The sequence below is a fragment of the Medicago truncatula genome, chromosome 6, assembly GCF_003473485.1.
Source record: "Medicago truncatula cultivar Jemalong A17 chromosome 6, MtrunA17r5.0-ANR, whole genome shotgun sequence".
In the NCBI taxonomy this organism is placed as follows: Eukaryota; Viridiplantae; Streptophyta; class Magnoliopsida; order Fabales; family Fabaceae; genus Medicago; species Medicago truncatula.
In genome coordinates, this window is record NC_053047.1 from 5,206,169 (window position 1) to 5,220,452 (window position 14,284).

At 32.5% G+C, this 14,284-nt stretch overlaps 1 protein-coding gene across 1 annotated transcript; it reads right to left on the bottom strand.

Annotated features, from left to right (window-relative positions):
* Positions 1-1,435: 1,435 nt before the first annotated feature.
* Positions 1,436-10,565, bottom strand: LOC25495378 (disease resistance protein RPV1). Its single transcript, XM_013595598.3, has 5 exons — positions 9,768-10,565; positions 7,059-8,157; positions 6,533-6,802; positions 2,601-3,371; positions 1,436-2,243 (listed from the first exon to the last, which is right to left on the bottom strand). Exons 1-5 carry the CDS (start codon positions 10,298-10,300, stop codon positions 1,692-1,694), a joined length of 3,225 nt encoding a protein of 1,074 aa, XP_013451052.1. The 5' UTR covers positions 10,301-10,565; the 3' UTR covers positions 1,436-1,691.
* Positions 10,566-14,284: the final 3,719 nt, after the last annotated feature.

The window sequence follows — 14,284 nt, forward strand, 5'->3', positions numbered from 1 at the left end:
TTTATGTTATTTATGTGATACCACAAGAGTAACTATCTTCAATATATTAACGACCATAACACAATATGACACAGTGCATCCATTGTAAGTTGACAATGAATTGCACTTTGTGGTCTGAACCAGAAGAATATTTTGTTCTCTTTGTCGCACACTTTTTTTTATGGGAATGGGAGGGGTCGTTTACTTGTTTTGCAGCAGTTGCAATGCCTATAACTGATCTGCTATCTGTAGTGAATAAACTTTAGTTGCTGCATATGATTTTCAGTTTTTTTTACCTTAGAAAACTTCTCATCAAGGTTGCTCCTCAAAGTTTTGTTTTGTATATTAATTTACCAAAGAAAAAATCTTATGCAAGTATGAGCACAAGTTACTTACATGTCTATCTCAGAAAAATATGAATTGCTACTAGAATAAAGTAATATTTAGTAGATGTGACAATAATAAAATGCCTCTGTTTTGATCTTTTAAATCTTACTAATGTTTAGCTCGGCAATTAAAAAAATTTAGACTATATTCAAATTAATTATTTTTAATGTAAGGGTAAAATAAAATTCATTAATAGGAACTGTTGTACGAAGGTGTGCATGACTTGTGGATTTCCGACCAAGCAGGTTTTATTGTAAGGAGTCAAGTGTTAACCTCGGAGACATGTGAATGAACTCTTTGCAAGTCATTTGCAGCTAGATTTGCTAACATGTGATGACTCATATGCAAGCCAACTATTCTGCAAATTAAACCCTTTGAAAAATCTGATGTGGTATAAACAATGTTGCTTACAACAAACAAGTTTTTGATCCAATATCTCTGAAAAGCATCCCCCACCCCTCAAGAAGATCTCGGATGTAGACATTTGGAAAAACCACAAATTTTGTGTCAAATAGAAGTACTTACGAGCAATATATGTTGTCTGGAAGCACACTCCTGTAAACTTCTGTTTTTTTAGCAGTGAGGGTGAGGGGAAAAATAGGGCCCTTACTCCTTAGTTCACTCAGGCCAACCCAAAATTATGAAATCAGACCACTCAACCACTCCTGCTGGCTGCAAGATTGTTAAAAATAAATGTTGTGATAAAGTTGTTCATGGCATCCTATATTATCCAAGAGTACAGAAGTTTTCTAAGCAAAGTTGAAAATAATCATGTCCAAATTGTAAAAATACGTTTAAATGCTATAGCTCATGGTATGGTAAGAATAGTCAATCATTCAGCATTTAGAACTTCAACCAGGAAAATGCTCCAACCCAAATTCAACAAGCTTTATGTATTGATTTTCTTTCTATAAAATGAAAATTGCAATTTTCTGTTATACAAATCCTTCAGCATATATACAACTGTCAACCACATTTTCTAATCGAGCATCAATTCACTTTTTTTCATTTAGATTTTTATTTTAAATCACTTTTTCTATGAGGGAAAATAAACTTTTACTCTCTCACCTGAGAATCCAAACACGCGTATATATTCGATGAAGATGTTTCAATAATAATTCAAAACTGAGTACTAATAGAATTAGAGTCACATGCCAAAAACTAGATACAAGATGGAAGGTTTGTAACTTAAATTAACATCCCTATAGGATTACATAAACTTAGCATGGATAAAATCTAGAAACTTCAGCCAAAAATGGAAAACAATTGTTGCCTATACAAAGGTATGCAGGACCCAAACCATTGTCGTGCCATTTTTCATTGATTCATTCCACTCGGTTTTTCTTCTTTCTGTTCTGATTGAAATCATCAGTGGGCTCCTCTTCAGTAGAAAAACTCTCTTCAGACCATTCACTTTCATCACGGCTACAAGCAATGTGATTCAAATTTTGTGCATCATATACCAAATAAATTGCTGTCTTCTTCACAATGAAATCATTCTTGAAAACAAATACGACCTCCACTTTGTTACCTGGTTCAATACTTGATATTACCCTCTGCCACTCCTTTTTAAATAAGTAAAATGTTTGACAATTATAGAGTTGGATGGTGGCCTTTGTGTAATTTTTCACTAACACGTTACTAAAGCCATATACTGTCATTATCTCAGTATCGAAGTTTCTATAGGGACCTGATGTAATGGCATCAGGGGTTGAAGTATAGACAATGCACATCATTGACATCAAGTTACGCCCTTCAACTTCGGGGACTTCAAAAGTTACAGAAGAACCTTCAGAACTATAGGTTAACCAATTTGGATGACTATCACCAGGAAGCAAATTCCAGTTGACTTCAACCAAATTCCAAGAGACTTCAACCTGTATGCTCAAAATTTTATTGACAAGTATATAAATATCACCTTATCATTTATTGAACAATTGAATATATAACTTCCCTTATAAGGTAGTTAATCATATTTTGGCGTTACAAATAAAGATTTTCTTGGATTCATAAAACAGACTATCAGTGATGGAAGATACTAATAGTAACAATGGCTGATAACAAAATTTGTGAGAATTTGGAAGACAATTTAAAAATAAATATGTTCAGGATTTGAATGATTATTTTTATGTATTTTACTTACCCCTATAGCAAATAATAGTTATAGACTTGCACAAAGAGAATTCAAATCTAAGAGGTGATACATACATACATAAAAGAGGGGAATGTCAAACCTGCAAAATCTCTTTGAGAATATTGGTGACATGGCAATTTATTCCCATTTGAATTAATATAGAAGTCGGATTTGATTCCTGTGATGTATTAGCAGCTGATTCAAATTCCATAGAAATTCTAGCATACAAAGCATTCAAAATTGTTGTTGAATCAATAGAAAGTTGATCTTCAGAAATGCAATCCACCCAAAGACTTTTAAGCCTTGGAAGTTGGTTCGAAAAAGATGAAAGTTCATGTATTCTATTACTCGGTACATCTAAAGAAACAAGAGATGACAAGACAGAAGATGTAATTTGAAATGGAAATGGGAGATCATTAGTTCCTGTTGACATCCAAGACAAAATGATTAATGGAAACACAATGCTTGAAAATCCTTCATAACCGTGCAAAGAGACAAATTCGATGCTTTTTGATCTTAAAACTGATAATGGCACTCTTGTTATTGCAGTGTTATTTGCAATTAGAGTGGTTAAAGATGTCATCTGTTCTAAGTCCTCTTCCAACTTGTCAATCATTGAACACCCAGAAAGAATGAAAGTTTTTAGAGATTTCAACTTATAGATGCTTCTTGGGAGTTCGCATAAGCTAATACAATCTTCCAAATTTATCAAAACAATTTTCTTGAGATTTCCAATGCTTGAAGAAACCCTAGATAGCATTGGACAATCTTTGAGTACTAACTTTTCAAGATTAGGCATGTTGGAAAAGTCAGGGCTTCTTGTGAGACAACGGGAATGACTAAGATTGAGAATTTTCAGCTTCTCCATCCTCTGCAAGAACATAAATATTATTGAGGAACTTAAGCAAGAGGCTTCGAAAAGTAAATGGAAACAGTTACAACTTACAACTTAGAAACTATCAGTAATCATGAGAACGGAAAGTAAAACATTTACATTAATGCAAAGTAATTTTTTTCAAACTACCAATAGCAGTGTAAAATCTATGAAACAAGGTGACGTGTCTGAGAATTCTACTCGGAGATCATTAATTTGAAATACAAATCTAAAGATTTTTTAATCAACCATTCACACCCCCCTTTTTGCACTATAATTTGAAATTATATGTTTGATCTGCAGTAGTTGCAGTAGCTTTCGTAATGGTTGGTGTACACTAAATATAAAGATAAAACCCTTTTGATTAGCTAATCGTTTTATTTTGTTTCATGCTTAGTATTAAACTTCCTTACACAATCGTCCAATTATATATTGCTAAATGTTTACAAAAGTTTCATTATCACAACAAGGACTACAACAACAACAACAACCAAGACTTATCCCACTAAGTGGGGTCGGCTACGTGGATCAAATGACGCCATAGTGTTTAATCAAAAACCATATTTGGATCTAGCTCATTGACCTCTAAATCTTGTCTAATGATTTCTCGAATGGTTTTCTTAGGTCTTTCTCTACCTCTTTTAACATGACTCTCCTCCATTTGATCTACTCTTCTTACAACGGAATCTACGGGTCTTCTCTCTACATGTCCAAACCATCTAAGCCTATTTTCTACCAACTTTTCTACTATAGGTGCTACCCCCACTCTCTCTCTCTAACGGTGTCATTCATAATCCTATCTTGTCTAGTCTTACCACTCATCCAACGCAACATTCTCACCTCCGCTACACTTACTTTGCTCTCGTGTTGGCTCTTCGCCGCCCAACACTCCGTACCATACAACATTGCCGGTCTGACTGTTGTCCGATAGAACTTTCCTTTCAGCTTAAGTGGTACTTTCTCATCGCAAAAAACACATGAGGCTCTTCTCCATTTCAACCACCCAGCTTGAATACGATGATGTACATCAGCTTCTATTTCTCCGTCATTTTGTACTATGGACCCAAGATATTTAAACTGTGTAACTTGGGGTATGATATGATCTCCAACTTTCACTTCCAAGGTAGACCCACTTCTCCTTTTGCTGAAGTTACATTCCATATACTTTGTCTTGCTTCTACTCAGGCGGAAGCCATACGCTTCTAAGGCTTGCCTCCAGGTCTCTAGCCTCCCATTTAACTCCTCCCTCGACTCACCAAGCAAGACTACATCACCTGCAAAAAGCATACATCTCGGTGCTAACTCTTGGATGTGTTCCGTCAGTACATCCAAAACTAAAGTAAAAAAGATAAGGACTTAGGGTTTACCCTTGGTGCAATCCTATTGTTATGGGAAAGTCTACGGTATCCCTGATTACAGTAGTCATTTTGTTATTTTTATTGTAAATTCATGATCTTTTGAGTTCAGAAGCAAGCTTAAACAACAAGGAAAGTGTGAAAAGTTGAAGATTTTAAGGAAAGTAATTTTCTGAAGAATAGCATGAAAAGTCACAGTTATTTTGAGCATGATAAAGTGCGAAAAACAGGAAAAATTGAAGATGCTGAAAAAACGCCAAAAACGTGTCACGATTTTCCAAAACGTGACACAATTTTACCAGACCAGAAAAACATGCTCTCGACGTTGGGGAAAAACGTGTCACGATTGCAAAAACATGACACGATTTCTCCAGCTGTTTGTAAAAACGTGTCATAATTTACTTAAAACGTGACACGATTTTGGGCGAATTTCTGAGCTTATTTAAGCTGAAGTCTATTCTGAAGACAATGGTTACGAAATGGAGAGAACAAAGTGCGATTTTGAGACCTAAAGACGACTAGGAGGGCGATTTCTTCAACCTTCTATCAGTTCATGTATGTTTTGATTCCTATATTGATTATGCTATATGTAAACTCGATTATGAGTAGCTAAATCTCTTAGAGATTAGGCCTGAGATGATTCTGTGTAACCCTAATTGAAACATGTTGTTGTGAAACTCTATCTATTGTGAATGACAATCTAGTTTTTATTCAATTCAATTGTTCTTAATGCTTTTTAGATATTGACACCATATAAACATGATTCTGTAAGAATGAATGACTACTGACCATAGCTTTCAACTTAGACCTAATTGAATTGTTCAAATAAACAGGGTTAGTCTAGGAATGGGTAATCGTTTATTTGTGATATTAAGTTAACGTTCTTAAAACCTTCAAAGAGTATTAGACCACCTAAGAAAATAGGGGTATTTTAAGAAGAGGGTCCTAAGTCAAGGGATTGATTAGGGCTATTTTGTTAACCATCGTGAAACTAGAGAATCAAAACTACTGCCTCGGGCACTAAAATAATTTACACATCCTAGATATTAACCTTATTGCTAAATTGAGATTAACATAGTCCTTGTGGATACGAACTTATAAATTTTATTACTTCGATAGTTTTAGTACATTTGCTAAAAGTCTATCAATCCCCATTTTGCATCCTCACACTAGTTGAAGCTCCCTCATACATATCCTATATAGCTCTAATATAAGCAATCATCACCCCTTTCTTTTCTAGGGCTTTCCACTAAATCTCTCTAGGTACTCTATCATACGCCTTCTCCAAATCGATGAAAACTAAGTGTAAGTCTTTTTTATCCGTCCGATATCGCTCCATCAGGCGTCGAAATAAAGAGATCGCTTCCATAATCGACCTCCCATACATAAAACCAAATTGGTTATCCGTAACGTGAGTCTCTTTTCTAAGTCTTCGCTCAATTACCCTTTCCCATAACTTCATGGTATGACTCATTAGCTTAATTCCCCTATAATTCGCGCATTGTTGTATATCCCCCTTGTTCTTATAGATTGGAATTAAGGTGATTCTTCTCCACTCGTCCGGCATTTTCTTTGTCCTCATAATCTCGTTGAAAAGTTTTGTGAGCCACACAATTCCTCTATCGCCAAGACTTTTCCACACTTCGATAGGTATGTTGTCCGGCCCAACAAGGTCTAAAAGTAAATAAATTTATTTAGAGATTTAACGTGAAATGTTGTGATTTTTTAATTTATATTTCAACCATAAAAATGAGAAGTGATAATAACTCGTGAAGTGTGAAAAACTAAAATCAAAAGTAATACCACGGTGTTCTTCCACAGACGTTTGACATTGATGTTCTCTAACTCGATGGAAACTAAATTTTCTCCATAGAAGTTTGTAGGTATGTGACTTAATCCATTCCACGACAGCAGTCTCAAATCTCTTGAAACATATTCAAAATCCCCATCAAGTTTTACTTCAGCAAGTTGAAGCAATCTGAGACTCTTCATCTTTTCAAATGCTTTAGTACTAAAACATTTTGCATTAGCTTTAGGCAACTTCAAAGACAGTCCTATAACACTTTGTTTTCCCTGTGAAATATAATGAACCAAGAAGAAAAAACATGCACAAATTAAAGCAACAAGGTGGATATAAAACTAGCCATGAAACCAATCATTCCTTACTAACTAGAAGTTATGAAGCACAAAAAATTAACAGCCAAAATAATTTTCGATGATAATCAACAAAACAAATGGATGCTGACCACTATAAATATTTCTTTTAAATTCTTAAGTTTTAAATGCTTTAAATCCAAATTTTAAAAAAAAAAATTATACGAAGTCTTACAGTTTGTTTTGATAATACATCAATCACATCCTCCTGATCACACAACCTGCTACGTTTCTCAGGCCTCCTTGGTGATTCCTCACGAACAATTTCTCTTCCCATATCTCGCAACAAACCATGCATTCCAAGCATGTTCTTATCATCAACACTCACAAGGCTTCTCTCAACAAGGACGCTTATTCCAATTTCTGCATGAAGTCCACAGTCATTTAATACGAGTATAACATCATTTCGGTCCATTCCAATTAAGAAACAAGCTATGTCAAGAAATATTTCTTGCTCATCGTCATCTTTCAAATCATCATAACTTATTCTTAACTTCTTCTGCACTTGATCATTAGGAATTCTTTTGAGTTTCTCCAATACAAGAACCCACTTAGATTTCGTCTTATCAAACAAATAAGACCCAAGGACTTCGAGAGCTAGCGGCAATCCTCCACAATATTCAACTACATTTTTGGTAAATCCAATAAAATCTCTTGTAGGACTCGCTTTCTTGAATGCATTCCAACTAAAAAGCTCAATTGATTCATTTTCATTCATTGTTGTCATTTTGTATATTTTGTCAACTCTCCCTGAAATTAAATCCAGATCTCTAGTTGTGATGATTATTACGCTCCCTGAGCCAAACCATTCACGACTTCCACACAAAGTATTCGGTTTGTCTAGTGTATTCACATCATCAAGTACAATAAGTACTCTTTTATGGCAAAGTTTGTCCTTTAATATGTTTTTTCCTAACTCAATGTTTGATATTTTGATTGTTCTTTCTTTACAAATATCAAATAAAAGTTGTTCTTGTAGGCACACTTGTCCAGCAATTTTTACCCCATCTTCCCTTATATTTGCAAGGAAGCTCCTTCCATCAAAATTGCGGCCAATCTTATTGTAAATGGCTTTCGTAATGGTTGTTTTGCCAATTCCCCCCATACCCCACATCCCTAATAGTTGAACACCCTTTGATTGGAAGTCTAGACGATTAATCACATCTTGCACCCGATATTCAATTCCCACAGGGTTATTTGAAATAAACAAGTCTGTCTTATTTAACAACTGTGAAATGCTGTTAACAATATCCTTGATATCCTCACTTTCATTCCTACACAAATAGAATGTGTACGTATATATACACATACATGCTCAGATATATCAAAAGTAGAGGGGAAACTTAAGTAAGAAAATTATTGTTGGATGTGTGTCTGTTGAAGCTAGAAATGTTTACAAAAAGCAAGTATCAAGACATGTGCTCATAGAAAGCTACAATCTATTCAAATACTTTTAAAAGTAGTAAAATAGCATTTTCTATGTTTCATATACAACTTCTTTTTGTTATCTTAATTAGTAAAATTGTCAAATGCGACAATTACTAAGGTACTGAGGGAGAGAGTGTAGGAGGGCTCAAATTAAGGCAATTTTTCATTGCTCAATATTTTTTTACTCAATACATAATTTCTAAAAAATTGACAGTTGGATTGTAAGTTTGTATCGTCTAGATCATCCAAATAAATTTTTACATAAATCAAAAATCATTTGATAGATTTTTTAGACCTATCAAGATTAACAATGAATGGCAGATATGTTTGGGTCGAGAGTTTATGAGGGAAATGGAGGAGAGGACTTACTTTTTTTGACAAACTATATAATTCTTTTTTAAAAATTGAAATAACATGATTATTGATTATATAATACTTAACACATAATTAATTTATTTGAAATAAACATTTTATATTGTTCGTAATTTAAAAAAATAAAATTAAGTCGTCTTCTTCCTCAACCTTCTAAACCCTCAATCCAAAAATACATATCTCAATATAATATATCAAATTATTTTAGATTTGTGTAAAAATTTATTGCATGATTTTTATGATATACAAGGTTTTATACAAAAGTTTGTTACCATGAAATGATTTTAGGTAGTGTCCAATTGTGCTTTTCACCGTTTTAATATAATGAAGAAAAATCATAAAAACAACCGCAACAAAACCCTATTATCTCGCACGAAACACTCGCTCTTACGACCGCAACAAGCGGTAGGGGACAAATTTATTGTCTCGTTTGATTTTGTATGCTCATGTCTCTTAAAAAAAACAATAAAAAAATGCATTTATTAGTAGTTAATTTTATCTTAAAAAAAAAAACTCATTACAAAATTATGAAAAGAGATATAGTTATGAACTTATTAAGAAACAATGAAAAATTAAGTTAGTATACATTATGAAAAGACTTGTGCAAAGTTGTGGATGATGATCGCAATTTGTAACACAATATCTGTAACAGTCGAAATTGCCGAAATCTTTAACGAGACTGCGACCATTATTTAAAATTTGATGATATAAACTTACAATTTAATCATCAAATTTAAAACATGTGTGTAAAAAACATATATTGAAAGGTGTAACATTGCTGTAATCATATGTGCAATTTGAGATTCCACTTGTGTGACATGTCAGATGACATTGTCTGACCACAATGTAACATGTGAAAACAAAAAGGCTTTGTGAAAGATAAAGAAGAAAACAAAAAATCTATGTGTCAGATTGTAATTGAACAATGTCACATTCCAATTTGATCCCTCATTTTGTGTGTCTACACACACGCATACACAAGTGCGTGTGTGAGAGAATAAATTGTTGTTGCCTAAAAAAATTGCAAAGAAGATTAAATGAAGATTGAAATATTTGAAAAGTAGTAATTGTTGAATAAAATTACCCGCGGTTGTCTATTACAGACCCTTTTATGCTAGCTGCCTGACGAAGAGCCTCTCTCCAACTTTGCACCAATTCCTTCTCGATTGAAATTTTGTTCAAAAGATTTTGAAAAGATATTCCAAACTCTCCTGTCTGATGACGCACTTCAGATGGTTCTAAATGGTAGAACAATGGCACAACCTTTTGTCCTATGGTTCTATAACACTTCATTATTTTTTTCACTTCATCCAAGCACCATCTCGAATTGGCGTAATTTTTTGAGAAAACAATTAAAGAAATTTTGGACTCTTCAATTGCACGTAATAATGATGTTGAAATGTGATCTCCTCTTTGAAGCTCATTATCGTCTCTAAAAACTTTAATTCCAGCATTTTGAAGAGCTGCATATAGATGTGAAACGAAGGAAGAACGAGTATCCTCTCCCCTGAAACTTAAGAACACGTCATGAATCCTTACAAATTCTGATATTGCTTCTGGATCTGGTTCAAGATTAGGCATGGATGAGGAAGACTCGGATTGTTTTTCCTTCCCCATTATTCAAAATGGAAGAAAAGAGTGAATGAAATGTGGAAGGTGTGAAACCTTTCTAACAACGAATTTAGAAGATCAATTTCAGAACAATTATTCAAAATAATAATGGGGAGTGAGAAGCAAGCATATGTGTCGTCAATTTAAGGTTGTTAGTCGAGTTTAGCTTCAACATTAGCTAGCAGGGATGTGGGACACCATAATCATGGCTTGGATACTGAAAGATACTCTTACTACAGGTGAGAGTAAAGTCGTCGTATAGTGTCTTGGATCAACATTCGTGGTGAACATCATCGTGATTTCCATCATAAAATGAGTCAACATCCTTTTCATTTATTAAAAAAAGAGGTATCCATTATTATAGTTTTAATGTGTAAATATCCAATTAATGATACTAATTTAAAAAAGAGTGCATTTTCTATAATTTATTTATTCCAAAACTATTGTAATAGACACCTCAATTTCTTTTCGAGAAATAGAGAGGATCTCAACTCGTATTCTCATATCATAATAGTAATGCTGACATGATACTTATTAATTGAAATTGCCTAATTAAATATTTTTTCTTGTCAAATTTTTTATAAACTTTATGTGAATATATTTTTAAAAGAGTAAATAGTCATTTTAGTTCTTGATTCTGCACCTCGTTGTTACAATGGTCTCTGATTCAAGATTAAATGCAAATTAGCCTTTGAATGTGCACTTCCGTTATCAGTTTAGTCCTGACGTTAAAAACATCTGTTAATTGATGAGGTGACAAATGTTTTGTGCTAACAAGGTGCATGAGGTGTCACATGGAGTAAAGTGAAAGTAAAAAATAATCATTTTGATCCCTAAACTTAGAATCAATATCCCCAAATCTCAAATCTCTAAATCCCTATATTCCGATTTTATTCCCCAAATCCCTAAATCTTATCTTATTCCCTCTTTTGATGAAAATCAAATCTTCCACGAAACATCAAACTTGAATCACATGATGATGGGTGTCGGTGTAAAATGGTCCCAACGAAGTGTTGGTCATTCGTCAAAGATTTAATCATCTTTCTCAATAAATTTGTCTTGAACATATAGAATAAACAAATAAAAAACATTAAAATGGTCATTAAGATCCTTAACTGTACATATTTAATATCAGTTAGATCCCTAACTGTGGCGGAACTGCAACAAGCACTATGAAGGCTTGTTTGTGCACTAAAAAAATTCATTTTTCATATTAATACTATTATGATACCAATTAAATGCCCACATCACTTGTAAAATATTGCTAATTGTACTGGAGTAAAACTACTCCAATTACTTTTTTTTTTTTTACTAAAACTACTCCAATTACTTGATATCTCATTTACTGGTAAATTTATCAATTAATCATAATATATATTTCTTTCGTCTTATAACGAGTAATTCATTTGTAATAAAATTTTGTTTTAATTTGAAGGGTTAAATATGTTTTTAATCCTTATAAATATGTCAACTTTCCATTTTAGTCCTTCTAAAATTTTTCTTCAACTTTTAGTCCCTATAAAACTTTCAATCACTACTTTTGGTCCCTATTTTTAAGATATTTTTTGTATTTTTTTAATGAAATTGTGCAGAAATATGTAGAATATTGTAAAAATCTTTTCCAGAAAAAATTATAATTTTTTAACAAAACATAAATTAAATATGAATTTTTAACTGTCACATATTAAAAAATTCATATTAAGTTCATGTTTTGAAAAAAAATTCTAATTTTTTTTAGCAAAGATTCTTATAATATTATGAATTTTTTATGCAAAAAATTTTATTCAAAAATATGAATTCTACATATGAATTTACTTTAAAGGACAAGAACAAGAACACAAAATATACTAGTCTTCCTCTGAAGCAATCGTGTCACGATTTGCGTCCGTTTCAAGGTATGACCAGTCCTTATCAAGGATACTTAATGAGCAAGTTTCTGAATCGTGTCACGATTTCCCAAGATCGTGCCACGATTTGGCGTCCTGCAAACTAGCTCACGGCACCTCGAAATCGTGTCACGATTTCTCTGTTCTTCCAGACCACAAATTTGAAGCCAATATCAACACTACAGTTTGATTTGTGCCACTACTATGGTCTTATTTGTGTCGCAAAATCAGCGTAACTTTGCATAAAAGTGTGTTCATTGTCGCAAACAAGTTCGGCATCCATGTTGATACAGTTTGAATTACAAAATTCAAGGACATATTTTACACATTTGAATAATTTTAAATGTTTGACACAATTCAGATATATAATCTGAATTATTAATATTGTTTTCATATTATATTTTTCTGAATTGTTTTGAAACATGAATTGGAAGAACGGTGGTAATTTGAAGGTGTTTTATGAGTTATTAGAGGGTTGATATTATATAATCTGAAATATTATGTAATTCAAAATATTATAGAAGTGCTATTATGTAATTTGAATCCTAGTGAGATTAACTCAGTTGATAAGGATAATGCATTAATATATGCAAGGTCCGGAATTCAAACCCCGACCACCACAAAAAAAAATTATATAATTCAAACGAGTGCGGAGTGGAGATTTTTGAGGGCAAGCGAGAGTGAGTAGAGTGGAAATGATTTTTTTTATCAAATCAAAACACTTTCATAAACACATGTGATTATGTTATTTCAAAAATAGATATTATTTAATTATTTTTTTCATATTTTTTATTTATGTGTGTATGTTTAAATGAATATTATATAGATTTGTGACCAATTAAGTGTATCTCCAATACAATTTTTTTTTGAGGGAATCTCCAATACAATTTTAATACTCACCTTAATGTTTATTGTGGATCTGGATTCAACTTTCACAATAGAATTCTTAATTAATCTAACTCTGATACATTGCATTATATCACATCTCATAAACCAACTCAAAGTTTCTAGGTGTCCAAACCTTTTTCTCTTTCATTTTGGTAAATGAATTTATATTTTTCTGTTTACTATTTAAAATAGAAAAGAACAAACAGTAATCATCACCTAGTCTACCTTTTCTTTTGGACGGAGATCACCTAATCTACTTTTGTGTACATAGTCAAAAGTTGAAGCAGATATTAGTGGGTTGGCATGATATCTAATAACTTTTTAAGTAGAAAATAGTGTAATTTAGTGGCAATATTGTATAATTTTCAACATTTAATGAATCAATTAAATCCCTTTGATCTTATCAACAATTGTCTTGCTTAAATCTCATATCTATTGTGCCACTATCATGTATTTTAAACCTCAGAATTTGAAAACTTCTCTTTAAACATCTAATATTAATAAACGCTGAACGACAATTAACTATCGTTCGACACACTTCTTAAATCGGTGTAATTAATTTAAAAAGTGGATTTATCAATTAAAAAATATTGAATGACAATTTCCATATAGGTTCCTATGAGCAATTAAAAGATACCTAAAGAGCAGTTATCTCAAAATTTTGAGGCCCTTGTTAATAGTGAACTTGCACGGGAATGACTGACTGACCCGGGCAACCTGCCACACTCTTCAAGCTCCTTTGGTGATGTGATGTCTCAAGAATGATTTCTCTTCACATTCTCATGTCTCACAACAAATCATGCATTATTCAAAGTTTACATAACAAGACTTTGTTCAATAATGGTACTTATTCCGATGTATATGCAAAAAGACTACATATAATTAATATATTTTTTTGTCTTTATAAAAGTAAAAACTTTAAACTTAGCCCTTACGGTTTCTTTAGTCTATGTATAAAAAAAAAAAAGAGTTACATGTAGTGTTTTTTTTTTTTGAGGGGACATGTAGTTTCTTTTTTATTAAATAGCTAATGATTGAAGCTCACACTTAAAATTTCTAGAAAATAAAATTTCCATTTGAATCCCAAAACAAAATAAATGAAGTAGAATAATTTTTTAAAACACATGACATGAATCCCAAAACCTCGGTAGTATTTGAGAATAAAATAAATGTTTGAACTTTGAACAGATATGCGATCAGGAAATATATATAAATG

What these genes read in the sequence shown, in the direction of transcription:
- LOC25495378 (XM_013595598.3), bottom strand. Translation starts at nt 10,300, where the DNA reads ATGGGGAAGGAAAAACAATCCGAGTCTTCCTCATCCATGCCTAATCTT. An exon ending in ATGTATTATCAAAACAAACT is followed by an intron (nt 6,803 to 7,058) that starts GTAAGACTTCGT and finishes TATATTTCACAG; the next exon opens with GGAAAACAAAGTGTTATAGG. An exon ending in GTCTGTGGAAGAACACCGTG is followed by an intron (nt 3,372 to 6,532) that starts GTATTACTTTTG and finishes ATGTTCTTGCAG; the next exon opens with AGGATGGAGAAGCTGAAAAT.